The sequence below is a fragment of the Ceratotherium simum genome, chromosome 17 (genome assembly GCF_057802395.1).
Source record: "Ceratotherium simum simum isolate JZ-2026a chromosome 17, ASM5780239v1, whole genome shotgun sequence".
Taxonomy (NCBI): Eukaryota; Metazoa; Chordata; class Mammalia; order Perissodactyla; family Rhinocerotidae; genus Ceratotherium; species Ceratotherium simum.
The window spans coordinates 51,088,513-51,106,935 of record NC_141916.1 but is presented as its reverse complement, the minus strand read 5'-3'; the positions used below and the strand labels follow the sequence as shown (position 1 = coordinate 51,106,935).

The following is an 18,423-nucleotide window of genomic DNA, read 5'->3' as shown; positions in this document are numbered from 1 at the left end:
AGCTTCCCAATGCATATTTCACCAGTCCTTTTTGTTTACTGTAATCCCTCCCAAAGCCTTGTAAACAATGCCTTTATTAAATGCCCTTAGATTACCCTTGAGTGTGCCATTTGTTTTCTCCTGTTATAGAGATCAATGAAGGATTAAGTGGGACACTGAAACAAAAGAGAACATTGCAATTTTGCATATTGTTGGGATTTGCAGTCAGTAAATTACCAAGACATGACCTTTGTCCATAAGGACAAATGGCCAATATATGAATGATGATGAAAGTAGCAAATTTCTCAATACCAATGCTGTAGTCACAGAATGTTGCAGAAATGGCCATCTATCCACTAAATAATTCGTGCTTCCTTTCTAGAGTGAAGTTGTCACAGATAGTTTGCTTAGCCAGGCAAAACTTACATTTATCAGGCCCAGCCTTCAGACCCAAACGTGAGTATTCCGTTGGTGGATGTGAATGTGATATATGTTACTTCTAGGTTATGGCTTTTGAGAAGCAGGTGTGCATTTGCCATCTTTTGTTTTTCTTCCCAACAGCTAGAAGCAGAGGACTCCAATGTTTCATAAGATAGGAGCCCAGGTCCCATTTGGAGCAAAATTACCCACTAACCAGGATTACTGGAACTAAAATATTATGTGAGTGAGAAATAAATTTTTATTGTGTTAAATGACTGATATTTTGAGGTTTACTTATCACAGCAACTGCATTACCTTAAGGAGTACAGTGTGTAAATCTATTTTAGGGATGAAATCCCTTCCTAGCTTTCTTGTTTAAGGACACTCAGTGATCTACAACTCCTAACACCCTGGTTTGCTCAATGTGGTCTATCCTCGGATCTTTGCTATCTAGGTCATCCCTATGCTTAATGTCCTATACCAAACATAAGTGCATTCTTTGCACTTCTATCCTTCTCATCATAACAGTAATCTGGTGCTATCACTTTCAACATCTGCTACATTTTAGAAACCAGAACAATAACATGTTCTATCGTTGGCAATTTTGAGTCCAGTTTCTTTCTCATTTCCTTCTTTAACAAGTTGTGCTTTGGCTTAAACTTCATAAACTTCTACTTTCTGGATGAAGATGCATTTATTCTATTCCTTAAACCCAAACATATTTTCTCACTGGAGTGAAAAAGTGGCCAATTTCAGTTCTTTCACCCATCTGCTCCTGACTACAAAAGAAGTTATTTGTCTCAGCTTCTCGTGTGGACTGCCTTACCTATCAAAGCATCTCAGATATGCAAGAAGAAGAAATGTATACTTCTCTTCGATGGGATAATCCAACATCAAACCCTTACCAGAAACATCTGCCTTCCACCAAATGTTCAGGTAACCAGTTCTAACTATTTAGTCCAAAACTTTGCAGTTTACATTTTGTTTCTTGTTCTATGATGAGCCCAAGGTGATTTTTCTAATGAGACAACCCTCTGAAGTGTATGATGCTGTGCATGATATGCTAACATTAAACAATGAAATAAAGTGGACGAGGAGTAAGTAAAGGTGAAAAGGAAAAGAGCAATGCACTTGACAAGTATGTGGTCCTTTATTCTCTCTCTCTTGCTGGAAAAGAAAAAGAATTCCTGGATTTGGAAAGTAAGAAAAGAAATCATATTTTTTTAAATTATTTCAGTTCCTGCATAAAACACCCTGAAATTGATCTGATAACGTATTAAGAAATAAAGAGAAAACATAGGTTGGAAAACTGGGAAAATCTTATCAGCCTAGAGCTGTCTGCTATAGTAATCAGTTCTGTCTTTATTATTTAATATTTGTACTAGTTTCCTATTGTTGAGGTTACAAATCACCACAGACTTAGGGGCTTAATACAACACAAATTTATTTTACAGGTCTACAGATCAGAGGTCCAAATGGGTTTCACTGGGCTGAGACCAAGGTGTTGGCAGGGCTGCATTCTCTCAAGAAGCTCTAAGGGAGAATCCATTCCCTTGTCTTTTCCAGTTTCTAGAGCTGCATTTCTTACTTTCCATGTCTCATGGCTCCTGCCCCCATATTCTAATTCAGCAGCACACCGTCTTCAAATGTCTCTCTGCTTCCATTATCATATGGCACTCTGTCCCTCTGATCTCTTACCTCTCACTTATAAGGGTCCAGATAATCTCCCCATTCCAAGATCATTTGGTTAATAACATCTTTAAAGTCTCTTTTACCACATAATTTAACATTTACAGGTTCCAGGAATTGGAACATGGGCATCTTGGGCAGAGGCATTATTCAGCCTACCACACTATCCAAAGATAAAGTTTACATATTTTTGTCTGATTAGTGCTAAGAATATAACAAATCACACATTCTTCATTTTTCCTTCCTGAATAGTTGCAAAATTACCTGGAAAAACATATTTCTCATCCCAAACTGTGTGTTTAAGAGGAAGTATCTTTAAACCAATCATGTTCAAGTGACACTGCAAAGAGATGAGGAGATGTGAAACAGCATTTTTGCTTTCAAAACTTAAACTTGCTGCCTGGTTTGTTATAATCTCTGAAAGTTGGAAAAGAATACATACAACTAGTTAGTAAGTTTTTGGCATCGTGTAAGAGTTAGAGAAGTATATTATTAAATCTCTTCTATTTGGCATGTTTCCGAATTAAATGCTATCCATGTTATAACTTGCATTTCAAAGAGTTTGAGTTCTCTTTTACCTGTTACACATAGTTAAAAGGCCTCAACGGTACTCTAGTAGGAATGCCTAATGTTAATTCATTCTTTTTCTCAGTCTTGTCTTATCCTGGCCCATATCTTTCATCTACTTTCTCAAACTAAATTTCATTGTCCCTATTCCTTGTTTAGGAACATGGTGTCTTGTGATAGTGATTGCATGTATTTTCTGCGTGGGCTCAATAACAACCTCCATTTTCTTGGGCATCAAGTGTAAGTACGAAAGGATATCTTCAAAATAATCTCTCTATATATGTATTATATACTACATATATCTTTATATACAATTATGTATCTATATCATTATAAACAAAACTTCATAATTCATAAATGGATAAATAAATCAATTAGAAACAGCTAAATGTATATAAGTCATATAAAATAATGGCTTCCTAATTTAAGTTATGGGACATTTATTTGATATAACTCACTAAGCACTTGGATGCCACTGATAACTTTTAACGTTCAATTGCATGTTGTTTAACTCAAATCTAACGCCATAGGTCTTTTTGGGGAAAATAATGTAAGTAATTATGTATATTACGCTGTAATTTGTGAATCATATTAGCCACAGCGTGCGAGCTGAAAGATTCCAGTACATGCTCTTCCTTTTCTAAATATACATTTATTCTAAACTTGACTTATGCAGATTATTTTAATAAGAGTTTTTCACTTTATATTAGGTAAGGTACAATTTAATATGTGTAATGAAAACCTGAGAACTTTATCTCGGCCATATTTAATGACATTTCTTTATTCCTTTTAGTCCAAACTTGAGACATGTTCCCAATTCTGGCAAGTGAAGTTGTTATAAGATATAATAATTACAGAGCTGCAGATTGCAAAAAACGGACTAAGAACCTTTCTTATCACTCATGCTAGCACTAAGAAATATGCTTAGAAAGACAAAGATGAAGGTTATTGTCCGGATAACTCTTCTTTCTTGCATGCCTTGGCAAATCATTTCTCTGTCTAGTAGACTTTAGCCAGTGAGAGAGAATTATCAGTTCTGAGAATGAGGAAGAGATGAGTTCAGATTTGCTTCCACAAGGTATAAGACACTTGATCTTGCTCATGTTAGCTATGAGCTTATTTTCCTGATGGTTCTCAGAGAAATGTCTTAAGAATTACTAGGAGCTCAATAAATAATTGTTACCTTGTCTGTCACCTCACATATAATTACACAGCCCACAACAAATGTTAGAACTTCCAGAAAGCTTTCCTTATCTCATTCTATGCTCCTTCTGTGCTTTATCCAAAAATAAATTTAAATCAAATGCAAGTTCATTTTTTTAAGGAACCTTACATTGAAATGTCTATTTATCAGACAGACATACTGAAAGTGGATTGCAGAGTTGAAAGACAGCTAACAGATAAGTCTATTAACCTCTAATAACCCAGTGTCTTCTGTAAAACCTGAAGACTTTTAACGGAATATTGCCAAGCTCCATTCTAACAACAATGCAAGAATCCCTATGCAACTGACATTGCAAACGTTAAAAGGCATGGTTCAAATAGTACTTCTATATAATAAATTTCAATGTTGTTTTATAAATATGAACTACTGGGGGTAAGAAGATAAAACAAATTTGAAGTGTAAAGAACTCTTTCAATTAAAAACAAGATTAACTGAAGATGCAACATTTTGAAGCAATATGGTCAAGTAAATGGGATATAGAATTAGTTTTTTATATAAAAATAAGCCTATGGTCTCCAATCACCAATTACTATATTGCCAAACAGCATATAGTACATACTAAGGATGCTTATAAAAGCATATTGTACAGGGGCCAGCCTGGTGGCGCAAGCAGTTAAGTGTGTGCGCTCTGCTGCAGCAGCCTGGGGTTCGCCGGTTCGAATCCTGGACACGCACCAAGGCACCACTTGGCAAGCCATGCTGTGGCGGCATCATCCCATATAAAGTGGAGGAAGATAGGCACTGATGTTAGCCCGGAGCCAGTCTTCCTCAGCACAAAAAGAGGAGGATTGGCAGATGTTAGCACAGGGCTGATCTCCTCCCAAAAAAAAAAAAAAAAAAAAAAAATACTGTACATCTTCCATGTCCTCACAAAACTTGCCGTCCTGTGGGTACTTAATTTTGTCTTCCTCTCTGTGTAGTTCATAAAATCTGTTTGGATAAAATAGACAATTATGTTCCTAAAAAACTGTGGGTCATCTTAAACTGTTTTAATTAATTTTGACTTCGAAATTCCACTTTTGGAAAATTTTTCTGTCACTATGTCCTGTAAAATAAACTTGCATGGGTAGCAATGGGGGAAAAAATATTAAAAACTCTCAAATGCCTATCACTAAGGGACAATTTAAATCAACAATGGTACATCCACAATACGGAATACCATGAAGCAAGAAGGAGGAGCAGGAGGAATAGGAGGATGAGAAGGAGGAGGAGAAGGGGGATGAGGAGGAGGGGGAGGGGAGGAGAGGGAGGGGAGGGGAAGGAGGAGGGGGCAGAGAAACAGCAGCATCTGTAGCAGCTGCTCTCTGTTGACTGATATGTAAATGTTTTCATGATATATTGTTAAGTGAAAAGAAGCAGCATTTAAAATAATGTATTTACTATGTCACAAATTGATTAAGAAAGGATAACTTCAAGTTACCCAAAGTAACACTGGAAGGATATATAAGAAATAACTAAAAATGAGATCAGGACTAGTGAGATAGATGATGACAATGGTGAAACAAGACATTTCATTGTTTCCTTTTTGTGGGTTTTTTAATGTTTTAACCCCATAGATGTAGTATGTATTGAAAAAATTTTTTTCAACTCCCAAAATAAAAATTATATAAAGAAAATGTTACTTTGATGAGGCTAAAGGAAAGCTAGCTAGAAAAGAAAGCATTTAAGACTTTCAGTAATTTCTGGAAAATGCTTACAAATAAAAGTTTTTGCTTTCTTTAGTTTTGCGTTAATAACCGTAAACATCTACTTTTAAAACCTAAATGTTACGATACAAATGTAAAATATTTTTACCTTTAGCTTTTGTCTAAATGTAGTGGCTTTTATTTATTTATTTATTTATTTATTGTGACCAACATTATCATTTCCCAAGGTCGCGTTATGTATTCTCAGCACTTAAGGCTTTTTTCAACTAAAACCAGTTACAGAAACACGGCAGTTGTGTTAAACAAGAAGCAGCTTCTTCACTTCAAACTTTCCTAACTAACTGCTTGTCCCTGCTGGTTACAGATTATGTCATAGCCACTAGGTTTTGAGTTATAAAAATCATGTTTAATTTTTAGTAATTATTCCATCTTAATCATGTTTCATGTTAATAAAGAATGTTAAGTGTTATATGATCTCTTCCTGAAAATTTTTATTGTGAGAGAAATGTCAATAATGTTTAAATTATATATATAATATGTGTATACATATTATACATATATACACAAAAAGTAGTGAATGAAATCTATATCCTTCTAATTAAAGTATCATAATATGAAAGTAATGAATGAAATAACTACAAATTATTCTTATATGTTATTAAAAGGGTGTTCATACCTGTCTGACAATAAAATAACTAGTAAAATTAATCATGTTACATTGATATAAAAGAATACAATGCAGTAATTTAAAGAAGTCCTCTAGGACTGTTGTTATTAACATGGAGATATAATTAGGCAATATTTTCCTATGAAAGAAACAGATTAAAAAGTCATTTATAGGGCCGGCTCCGTGGCTTAGCGGTTAAGTGCGCGCGCTCTGATGCTGGGGGCCCGGGTTCGGATCCCGGGAGCGCCCCGAGGCACCACTTCTCCGGCCAACGCGAGGCTGAGTCCCACGTACAGCAACTAGAAGGATGTGAACCTATGACATACAACTATCTACTGGGGCTTTGGGGGGAAAAACTGAATAAATAAAATCTTTAAAAAAAAAAAAAAAAAAGTCATTTATAGGGCCGGCCCCGTGGCTTAGCCGTTAAGTGCATGCACTCTGCTGCTGGCGCCCCAGGTTCGGATCCCAGGCGAGCACCTACACACCGCTTCTCCGGCCATGCTGAGGCCATGTCCCACATACAGCAACTAGAGGGATCTGCAACTATGACATACAACTATCTACTGGGGCTTTGGGGGAGAAAAATAAATAAATAAAAATTATAAAAAAAAAAAGTCATTTATAGAAAAATGTAGCTTTATAAAAACGATATGTCAAATCCTTGTATTTTTTACATGCATATATGGAAAAAGGTTTCAATGGATATAAACTAAATCTTAACAACTGTTATTTGAGTGATAGGTTTAAAAGTAGAAGTAATTTCTTGCTTTCTCCTTACTATTTTGTATTTTCTGTCTTTTTCTACTATATTAGTTATGCTAGTTGAATTTCTAATTACAAAACTCTATAGTGCAAAATATTTTCTGAGAAATTAGATTTTTTTCATTCTTTTTTACTGTTCTTTTTCATTTTCCTAGTTTATCAATTAGGTATAACATATAACATCATAAATAAATACTTTTATTTTGGAAGGCACTGAAAATATTTTGTCTTATATTTCCCCACGTAATTATATTGTTTAATCTTTATTCCTCACTTGTTGCAAATTGATTACAACCCCAACACCAATAAAGGGGCAGTATGTTGCTTTCCATTTAGGGGGAAACTAACAAAAGTCTCATTTCTCTTTCTCCAGTTTTATTACAGTTTTATGTCATGAAGGCTTTTCAAATAGTAATAAACAAAGCAATAATAACCTCAAAAATATTGTTAACTAGACAAAGTTCATCAAAATTTAAAATTTTAGAATAATACTTCAAATTCCTAAAAGAAAGATTATTTTTCGGTATCTAAACATGCCAGATTATTAATAGGATAATATAAATAACATCACTGTCCTACTCCCTACTCTAGTTAGATTCAACCTTTTGCTAAGAAGAAGGAAAATAATCCAAGCCACTGGCAGCCTGGATTACTTGAACTATTCACACATGGACAGGGTATAAACCTCTGCTTTCTCTAGTCCACAGTTCTTGGTTTCTAGCATTTCCTTCTCAGTAGCAATGTTGATAACTAAAGCAGATCAGAAGATACAGATACGCAATTACATATTTTATTATGATTGCTGACTTGACCAGTTAATGGAGAGATGAACAACATGCAGATGCAAATTGTTTTTTTAACACACAAAGTATATTCTTCCCCTTCACGACAATATCCTCTATTAAGAGCACAAGCAAATTGCATTCAAGTCTCCATCTGAGACAGAACTAAAGAGATTTTATGTGGACCAACCTTAAAAATATTCACTTCACTTGCATTTTTCTAATAATCCATTATTCTAAAATGGCAATCTGAAAGGAGTGGAGTTTGGCTAGTGCAATTATTATAAACAATGCAGATCTGATCAATTCTTGATCAGATTCGTTTTGTGATCTTAGTTAATTCCCTCTTTAAAATGTGGTTAAAAAAAGGAAATTATTTTACAATTCTGCCTATTTCTTCTTTTTTTCTATTTCTCTCTAAGAGGTCTGATTTTTACTTTTTACGGTCTCACTGGCATGTATAGTTTTTTTCTTTTTAATTCAGTAATTGATTTCCTTGATTCTCTTCTCTCCTTCTATAAAACAACATGTCTACTTAATAACTGCCACTTAATAACTATTAATAGATCATAAACTTATTTCAAACCAATTATATAACACTCTGTTAAACCACTCTCTGTTAAACCATGTAAATGTAGCTGGTATAGCCTTTAACCTAGAACTAACGAATGTGGTGAGTGAAAGACACCATTAAGAGGATTAAACAAAAAGGCAAGTTATAAGCTGGTAGTAAATATTTGCAAACCACACATCAAAAAAGAACTAAAATATAGAATTATTTCCTACAACTGCATGTGAATCTATAATTAACTCAAAATAAAATGTTACTTAAATAATATGAGCAGGAAAATTTTGTGTGATGGATAAGTTCATTATCTAGATTGTGGTGATAGTTGGTATGAATATATATATATATGATAATATATCAAATTTTACTGGTTAAATATGTGTGGTTGCATATAAATTATACCTGAATAAAGCTTTAACAAATTGCAATGGTTATGATCTGCTTTATCACCCAAAAAAAGAATTAAATATATTCACTCAGCTGAAGAGTAAATTAATTAACTAGAAGATAAAGCAGAAGATACAAAGAAGTAATAGAATGAAGAGAGGAATAGTGACAAGATAGAAAAATATAGAAAAGTGAGAGAGAGACATAAAACATACATGAGAAGGATTAGTATATGTGTAAGAGGAGACCCAAAAGTGGAAGACAAAGAGATTTGGACAAAAGTCAGATTATTATGACTTGTTGGATAAATATATTCCCAAATTGATTACAAACATTAAGCCCATTAAGTTTCCAGAAATTGTATAAAAATAAAAGATAAAATCAATATCTATGTTGAGAAAAATATTTAATAAAATAGGAGTGGGTAGATACTTTAAAATATGATTTTTAAAAAGAACTGGTTTAATAAGCTAGCCAGAATGGTATGAAAAGAACAAGAAAAAAATAGTATAAAAGTAATGTGAAATTGGGAGAAACGTTGGCCCTATCAGATATTGAAATAAATTATAAACCTAAAATAATTAAGGCTATTTGGTGCTGACATACTAATAGATAAATAGGGATTGAATATAATCAAAACAATAGAAATATACCCAAGTAGTTTATTGGAAATTTAAGCTAAAGATGGCAACTAAAAGAACATGAGAGGGGGGATCGTTCAATAAATGATAGACAACAGTGTAGCCTTCTGGGGGGGAAAATGTTGAAGTCATACCTTATAATTTACAACAGAATAAGTTCCAGCCACTTCAAAATGTAAATGTGAAATATATTTATAAAAGTATAATCTCAGGTGTAAAAACATGACTCAAGAAATATCTGATCTATGTGGGGTAAACTACCACAAGCAAAGTCAAAAGACAAACTGGGAAAATGTAACTGGAGCTTATACCATACAAAAAGCTAACTTCACCAAAATACAAGTGCACTAACAGAATCAGTTGAACAGGATTCGTTGCTAAAGATGACTCAGGACCCAAAATGACAGTGCTTCCAAACCTACAGTTTATTACAAGAAAAGGATACAATTTAACAACAGCATTAAAGCAAAGATACGTATTATAACAAGAAGTCTGGGGAGGCCAAGCGCAGGCAGACACCTTTTCCTCTCGCTGTAAGTGTCCTTGAGGAGATAAACTCTCTCTTGAGTCAAGAACCACTATATGTTTATTGACCACCTTGGTACCAGGGAGCCCAAAATGGAGTCTCGCTTGGGAATTTTATATTTTGCTGGCCACACAGGCATATTCCTGTGAGGTAACCAGCCTCAACAGCAGAGCCTTCCCAGGGTCTCCCTGTAACCATGGGCAATCATCAATCACATGTCATCAATAAAAAATACTGACAAGCTGGTATAATCTGGCCAAAAAATCCTCCAAGTTCCACTGCTAATCAGTATGTTTCATGCCCTGTCCAGAGGCCGGTGCCCTGCAGGAACTTTAGAAACACTGCTCAGGCTGATTCCAGGCCTGTTGGAATTAATTTTCACAGCACACTAAGGACCTCATATAAAACAATAAGGAAAAGACTAGAAACCCAATGAAAAAATATTACAAAGGATATAATTATACACTTCATAGAAAAGGAAATATACCCGACTTTTACTTAAATGTATGTGAAAAGAGTTTCAACATCAAATATAAAAAGAGAAACGCAAATTCAAACGATACTAAGATACTATTTGTAACACCATATAGTGAGGGTAATTTGGAAATATCTAATACAATTTAAATGCACATAAACTTTGACCTAGCAACTTATCTTAAAAACATACTTGCACATATATGAAATTATGTATGACTAAGGTTCTTTATTACACAATTTATTTCTGTTATACCAAAAGATTACAGTATAAAAATCAATAGAGAATGAGTAAAATAAATCATGTTACATCCATACGATGGAATCCTGTACAGTTATAATGAAAGAATGAGAAAGCTTTTTGTGTACTGATATGGAATTATGTCCAAAATATATCTTATGTGATAAAACAAAAGACACAAAACCATGTAAACAAATTGTTACTGTTTGTGTAAAGGGAAGAGAGGGCATTTTATATTCATTTGCTTATAAAATTCAAAATATTTCTGGAAAAATAAAAAAGAAATTGGTAAACGTGACTGCTTAGGGGGCATGATTGGGTGAATAAGGAGACAAGGGTGGCAAAGTGGCTTTTTGCTGTGTATCCTTTGTAGTTTTTGATTCTTGAACAATGTAAACTTCAAATAAAAACAAAATAATACAAATTAAAGTCACGAAAATGATCAGTAATATGTAGTTGTCCTTAGTCTGTGTTGAAAGATTACTTTGTTATAATTTTTCAGTATTTTACTAGAAATGATTGTTATTGCTTGAAGTGTTCCAGGTGTCCGCTATTGCAATGAAGCAGCAAGAAAAACTCATCCAACAGGAGAGAGCACTGTTGAACTTCACACAATGGAATAGAAACCCTGACCTCCAGATAAAATATTGTCAAACCCTCATGAAGAGCTCTTTAAGTTCAGGTAATTGACATAAGATCAATTTCCACTGTGCAGATATGAATGTGTGTGCCAATTCCTCAAAAGAAACAGTGACACACATTTTATCCTCTGCAAAATTGTAGTTAGGATTTTATAATAGGAAACCCATAATTTTGATCCATTCTCCAGTTCAATGTTATTTGTATATTTCAATAGTATGTGGAAAATACTGAGGTTCTAAGAAATGCAGGTAAAGAAAACATACAGTCAAATTTCAAAGTGAAATGTGTGAGATTAGTAGGTCAGATTTTTAAAAAAGCAACATTCTATGTTTTATCCCATCACTCAAATTTATGTGTATCTTTAATTATAGCTCCAAATTCCTCAATATATTTAGTTTAGCTATTTCTTTACAAATTTACCTAACTCTTTGAGCAGAAAATCCATTTTGAAAATTAGAGTATTTGTAATAAAATTATAGCAATGCAGGATTCAGCTCTTTTTAAAAATTCTACAGTTATTTCCGTTTAACCTTTACAAGTGTTACAAGCATTTTAAACCTAAAACAGTCTATTTCTACCTGTTGTATAGTTTGTCAAGTATTCTATAGTTACTTGTTTAGCATTTAATTATACATATAACATAGAGAATTAACTTTCCTGTAGTGGATACTATTTAAGTAATTGCCGATGAGATAGGTCAAAAACCTATTGTAGCTCCTTCTGACTAAAATTTAGTCAAGTAGTACATTTTCAACTAAACCAATTTAAGTAAGATTAAATGAACACTAAACAATAAGCAAACAAATGAAGACTATAAATGATGTAAACTTAAAAAAATGAAAGATTTATAAAAATAGAATAATCAGATTATGTATTATAGAAGGGGAACGATTTGGGAAAAGATAGTCCCAAATTAATTTTACCTCAAAATAATTCTTAGTGATCTATTGCAGTTGGAAATAATTACATAAATCTTATTGTATTCATCCTCAGAGAAGCTGAAATTGGTAAGTACTGCATCATATGAACCATTCAGTTAGAGCGTTCAGCTTCACTGGGGGTGACCCAAGGGGTTCTTTGGAGGAGATGTGCGACTAATATTTTTACAACAACTTTAATAAGGTAAAATGTTTATGTTCAAAGCCCATAACTGCAGCCCTTGTCCAGACAACTGGATTCAGAATGGAGAAAGTTGTTACTATGTCGTTGAAAATCACAAAATCTGGCATGCCAGTAAAGAGAATTGTTTGAAGGAGGGCTCTACTCTTCTACAAATAGACAATAAAGAAGAAATGGTAAGCACTATTTTATGATTTCATATCATTCTGAAAATACCATGTCACCCATTAAAAGAAAGGACTGATTCTTATAAGACAGAATTCCTTCATATTCTATAACAGTAGTATATTTGTTGAAATAAAGGTGTAAAACAGACAAAGTAGGCATTAATATGGTTTGTTTTCCTTTTAACTGGAGAAACCAAAAAAACCCAGAATGATTATCCAGAAATCAAGGAGAGTATGTTAGCTCTACATCTGTTACTGTTAATCAAAAAGGGGCGAAGGAAAGGGAAATAGCATTTTGTGATGTGCTAATCCAGTCCAAGAGATACATTCATTATAATTGTATACATGTTTTAAAATTATTATTTTCGATACTGTAGGGAAGTATAACCTATAACAATTTTGTAATTATGAAGAAAAAGCAGAAGTATAAAAAGTGAGGTGATTCATAAAATGGAGAGGTCTGTAAAAATAAGCATTTGCTAAATGAAATGTTTAACTGACATTAAACCTAGTGTATTACATCTTAACAAACGAACAATAAGATGTTTCCCTGAAATCATTCTACCCATAAATATGTGTGAAGTAGAATGCATAGTTACATATTTCTGACCTTATTAAAAATGTTTGCCCGCTATATTCAATAGTTAGTCCAAGTTCGTTTTTATAAGAATAATGGGAGAACAATTTGTTAAGGAAATGCGGTAAACCAAGGCAACTTGAACTAACTTATTACAATTATGGGTTTACACTATTTTTTCTGTGCAAACTTGGTGACAAATGTTATTAATGTTTCTTCTAACAAAATATGCCTACAGTTAAGTTGCTTCTGGAATCTTCTAAACTATTCCTCATACTGAAGTATACTGGGAAAGAATGATCTAGGCGATCTCCAGGAGATCTATGATGTCCAGGAGATTTTACTTCTCCTGATAATGAGGGTCTAGTATAACACTTACCTTTTTTTTGACATATACTATCTACCAAACTCTGTTAAAACTCTCTGAATCTATTAAAACTGTTTTAATACCAGATGCCTATTTTTCCCATAGTCCTTAACACTGCATTGATCATATGGCAACAGAAAAAAGTCTATAAAATGTATCCCTTCTTTTAAATACCCTCCCTCTCTCTTTCTCAAGCTGTCAAGTTCCCATTAATTTCTGTCTAGGCAAAATTCCAAACTTCATATTTCACGACAGTTTGTTGTTGGGTTTTTTTTTCCCCCTCAGTTCGCCTTTCAGGTCTTGTTTCTTCTAGGACTTTATCACTGGCAGCCTGAAGAAGATCAAACGCAGCTATGGTTACTGGGTGGGACTGTCTCGGGATGGACTCAGCGGACCTTGGCTTTGGCAAGATGGCTCCTCTCCTTCCCCTGACCTGTAGGTATCTGAGGAAAATGTTATAAGAAAAATTAGAAACATGAGAGAATTCCAAAGTTCATTTTATTTGATACCTTAGATTTCCTCTAGGAGACATAACCAGCATGATAATTTCACAGGCTTCTGACGGAATTAAAGCTGAGGCAATTTAAGAGTAGCTTCATGGCTTCTAAATCTTCCTCCTTCTCAGCCCCACTGCCATTACCCTCTAGCACATTCACATCAAAATTTGAGAGTCTGAATGAACAATTTCATGTAATTATCAAGTACATTTCTTTTGTATCACTTAATGGTTAGAGAGTGCTAAGAGAAAGAGATTATAGTAATTATTAAGCAATTTCCATATTAAGCTTTCAGACAGAACTGGGAGAGTGGTGAACAGAATCAGGTGCCTTAGTATTTTGAGAATGGAGAATCAGGAAAAAAATTCTAAATTAGAGTCTATCTTTGTGTATCCGTGTTTGTTTGTTTGTTAATATACATTTTGTTGAAATTACCTTAACATATTTTCTTGAGAGAAAACAGCTCTGTTGTTGAAGTAGGAGGACATAACTACCACAGGAGGGTGCCATACTAAAATAAAATAAAACAAAATGAAAAGCTGCACACCTCTTATTAGTTACCCACAGGAACATCACCGTAAGCCCGATACCTAACCTCAGATGCACTGACTTGCCTCTCCAGGTTGCCAGAACAGAGACTCGAATCACCTAACCAGGTCTGTGGATTCCTCAAAGACAAGTTCCTTTCTTTCGCTAACTGCAGCAATTGGAAATATTTTATCTGCGAGAAATACGCATTAACATCTATCTGAAAGAAATCGTGCTTTAAGTGTTCTCTCTATTACAATGGTATTTGTAATAGGCCATTGGAAAACCTGCTACAAAAAGCCAAACAGCAAGTGCAGAAGTAAACCAATGTGTGGGCTACGAAACCAGCTACCTGGGACACACAACTTATTTTGGCATTTACATTTGGTAATATTCTTCAACACTTTCCAGACATTTATTTGATGTTGTTCAAATTGCCAAGAATAAAACTGATTTAGAGCTATAGAAGACAAAACCCTGAAGAATTGAAAACAAATTGAAGAAAAATAATTTCCATTTGTCGCTTTTTTCTTTTTTTCACATAGAGTGACTATAAACTCCATACAGAAATCTCTAAGTCATTGGGGAGATGATGCAGTTCCAGCTGACTGATATTTTTTAATAAATAAATAAATGTGACCTTTTAAACTCTCTCTCTGACAGATCTTTCTATGCATTTTCTAAGCTTCCAGGCATTATGTTATCAGACTGGTAGGATGGGAGGACAAAGATATTGGAAGGGAGACAGGCTGCTATCTGCTGCCTGTAAGATGATATCATTTTTAGGACTGCAGAATTCTCCTAGAGAGATGAACTACAAGCACTTCACATAAGTGGAAGGAATATCAGGCTGCCAATATCAGTGTTTCTGCAGTAAAGGACAGCTATAGGCTTCTTTCCTCCCTCTCACTGACCGTCCCCACCGCTCACAAATCAAAGGACTCATGGTCTGGAATCTCAAGGTTGACACTCCAGCACTTTTGGCTGCCTCTCTCTGTGCCTCAATTTCTTCATTGTAAAATAATAATAGAACTTACTTCAAAACGTTGTTTGAAGATTAGATCATTAACGTCTATAAATTGCTGAGAACAGTACCTTGCACAGAATTGAACACTCTATTTGTGCTTGCTGTTGTTACCTGGAATAAATCACCAATCATCACTAGGCATCAACCTTATTTGTGTATTCTAGGTAAAAATGACCCCTTTTCCTGCTTGTATTACAGGAATATTGAGAAGATAAAGTTTACATGTAAAATGTCAGCAACTCTCTGGAGAGAATATCTGTTTTAAAGTTAATGAATCTCTTCAAATAAATCTGTAGACAATCTCTGTCCTAGGTCTGTAGGTTCCTTGAAACATGGACTAGCTTGTTCCCAAGAGACAATGGATACGATAGTATTTTGTGACCTGAAAGAAGGAAAAATTCACTAATTGTTATCATATTATTTTTCTACCATTTACTATCCGTAGAACAACACCTTACCATACAGCAGATTCTCATCAAATATATGCTAAATCCAATATAATTTTATTCAATCTTTTATTTCTCGAAGGAGTAGCTGAGATGCATTAGATTCTTATCTTTCTCTCCTTATAATAAAGACACAACTTATATAAATAAAGTAAAATAAAACCTAATTTGCTGAGGCAGTGAAAATCATTTAAATGAGCCTAGAATCAATTGTAAAAAGATGACCTCTGAAGGATAATTCCTTTAAGGATGAGAAGAGCGTGTTTCGGTGTTTTTTTTTCTTTATTTACCCTTGACCTGGAGTTTGAATGATGGGAATTTCAATAAAAGGAATTTTCTCTAGTTTTCTGCTAAACCTAGAAAAGGAGAATAGCAAAGAGAACACAGTATAAGTTGTCTCCTGTGTTTGGTTTTCACAGCTGGCAGCTGACAGCTGAGTATAGTAACTTGGAATAAAGGAGAAACAATAGCAATTTTATTAGTAAAGATTGTTTGCCTTCAAGATTCTTCTAAGCATTGTCATGGAGCTATGTTTAGAGAAAGAATAGGAAGCACTTAATAACTCTTTAGAAAAAGTACAATGAAGCAAAAGGCAAACATCCTTGGGCTGATGTCATCCCATTAGTACGTGATGCGGTATTTGCAAGTCAGAATTTTATCTACAGTACAGTTGACAGAAGCTCCTACAACTACAATTTTCTTCAGTGGCAACATTGTTTTCTACACAGACGTTATAGGTGGAAGATGTTTTCCTGCAGGTTTCTTTTGGCCCAGAATAACAAGGCCTTTTTCAAGGTAGTGGTAAGAGATTGGGCCTTAGCGCTGAGAGAACCAGTTTCGTATCCCAGTCCCACCAATAATGAATTGGGTATCTAGACCTGTCTCATTGAGTTCCAAGTTAGCTTTAAAAAACGGAAAGAAGAGGAGACGTAAAACTCTGTCCTAGAAATGTAAAGAGGCTTTGTTATATGGTATGGTCAGAGTACATTAAGTGTGTAAAAAGAAAAACATTAAAACAGTAATTTTGATAGACTTATAATAAGTATTATTAGATTCTGAAAATCTATTCATACAGTGAACCTTGTAAAAAAGTTTTGTACACTTTACATCTGATTATGCTGCTTTCTGTATTCTTCAAAAACAACAAGAATCCCTTTACAAAGTATTTGACTCCCAAATATTAAGGCCAACCCTGAGGCAACCTGCTAGACTCTTCTACTTAATCTTCTTATATCCCCAAAGTAAAAGCTCCCATTACGTTTCTCATACTTCCTGCTGTTACAGGGCTCATGACCTGCTTCCTGTTGATAAGTTTTAAGAGCTGGTTCAATATCCTCAGGAAAAGAAATAGCTCATTGTGTACCCTGGGGAACTCGGATAGACCGGGAAAGGCTATGTTCCTCGTTTGACTTTTCCTGCAATTTCTTCAGAATGACCTAAACGCACAAGAGCCTAGAAGAAAAAAAGTCTTCTCATGCTGAAAAGCTAATTCATGGGGTGCTGTCCTCTCTGATTCTCAATGGAAAATTGTTCTCAGCAAATCATATTTTTAAATTCACGTTATGTTTTTTTATTCATAAAATTAAAAAAAAAATGTTTGTGGAGAGAATGTTGTGTCATACTCCTTTTCTGTCTTTTGGGTATCGTGATCAGTGGGTTTTGTTATACAAATGAGGGAACTGAGCAAAGATGGAGAGGAATAAGCTCAAGAATAGCAAAAATGTCAAATAAATGCTATTTTTTCCTTCCTCACCATCAAAAGTGGCACTTTCCCTCAGGCTGCAGATTTGGAGAGAGAGCACTATTCAACACCCACTCTCCAGGTAGCTAGACTCTTCAAATCAATGGCATTTAAAGAGACACTTGTCATCCAACCCTGAACTAGATTGCAGTTACGTAGGATGCCAGGAGTCAAAACTTGATGCATGTCATGTCCCTATTTTACAACTTAGCCCAAAAAGTCGTTTGACTTTCTCACGTTAACCATATTTTCCTTCTGTAGTAGTGAAGCTTAAATAACATTTAATTGCTTAACTAAAGGCCTAATCCACATTTCTTGTTATGTGTTTATTATAGTAACCACATTCGTTAAATATCTGCACTCATCGTAGAAAGTATTTGGTAATATCCACAGCTTCCCAGTGTAAATGCCTCTCTACAATTTGTTCATGAATACATATCCAAAGAAGGTTGTTTATGCTTCGTGCTCCCGTATTTTTAAAAATGAATCACTAAATCCCTTCTCCCTTTTACACATTTTTAATATCTCTTACGTTTTATATTGCAATTAGGATTGTGAAACTAATTTCACATTTACCTCATTTCAGCTAACCGTAACACCTTGAGGAAATTAGAAATATTTCCACTTTATACTTAATGAAATAAGCTTTGTGAAGTAAAGTGATTTTCCCAAAATAAATCAGAATAAGTGGTCTAAAACTCTCATTTTATGACCACAAATACAGTTCTCTTTGCA

At 34.3% G+C, this 18,423-nt stretch overlaps 1 protein-coding gene across 1 annotated transcript; it reads left to right on the top strand.

The window, feature by feature from the left end:
* The first annotated feature begins 1,195 nt into the window (after nucleotides 1-1,195).
* Nucleotides 1,196-14,698, top strand: CLEC9A (C-type lectin domain containing 9A). Its single transcript, XM_004438816.3, has 6 exons — nucleotides 1,196-1,335; nucleotides 2,815-2,895; nucleotides 11,113-11,259; nucleotides 12,363-12,514; nucleotides 13,763-13,884; nucleotides 14,569-14,698. The coding sequence occupies exons 1-6, from the start codon at nucleotides 1,245-1,247 to the stop codon at nucleotides 14,696-14,698; spliced, it is 723 nt and encodes a 240-aa protein (XP_004438873.1). The 5' UTR covers nucleotides 1,196-1,244.
* Nucleotides 14,699-18,423: the final 3,725 nt, after the last annotated feature.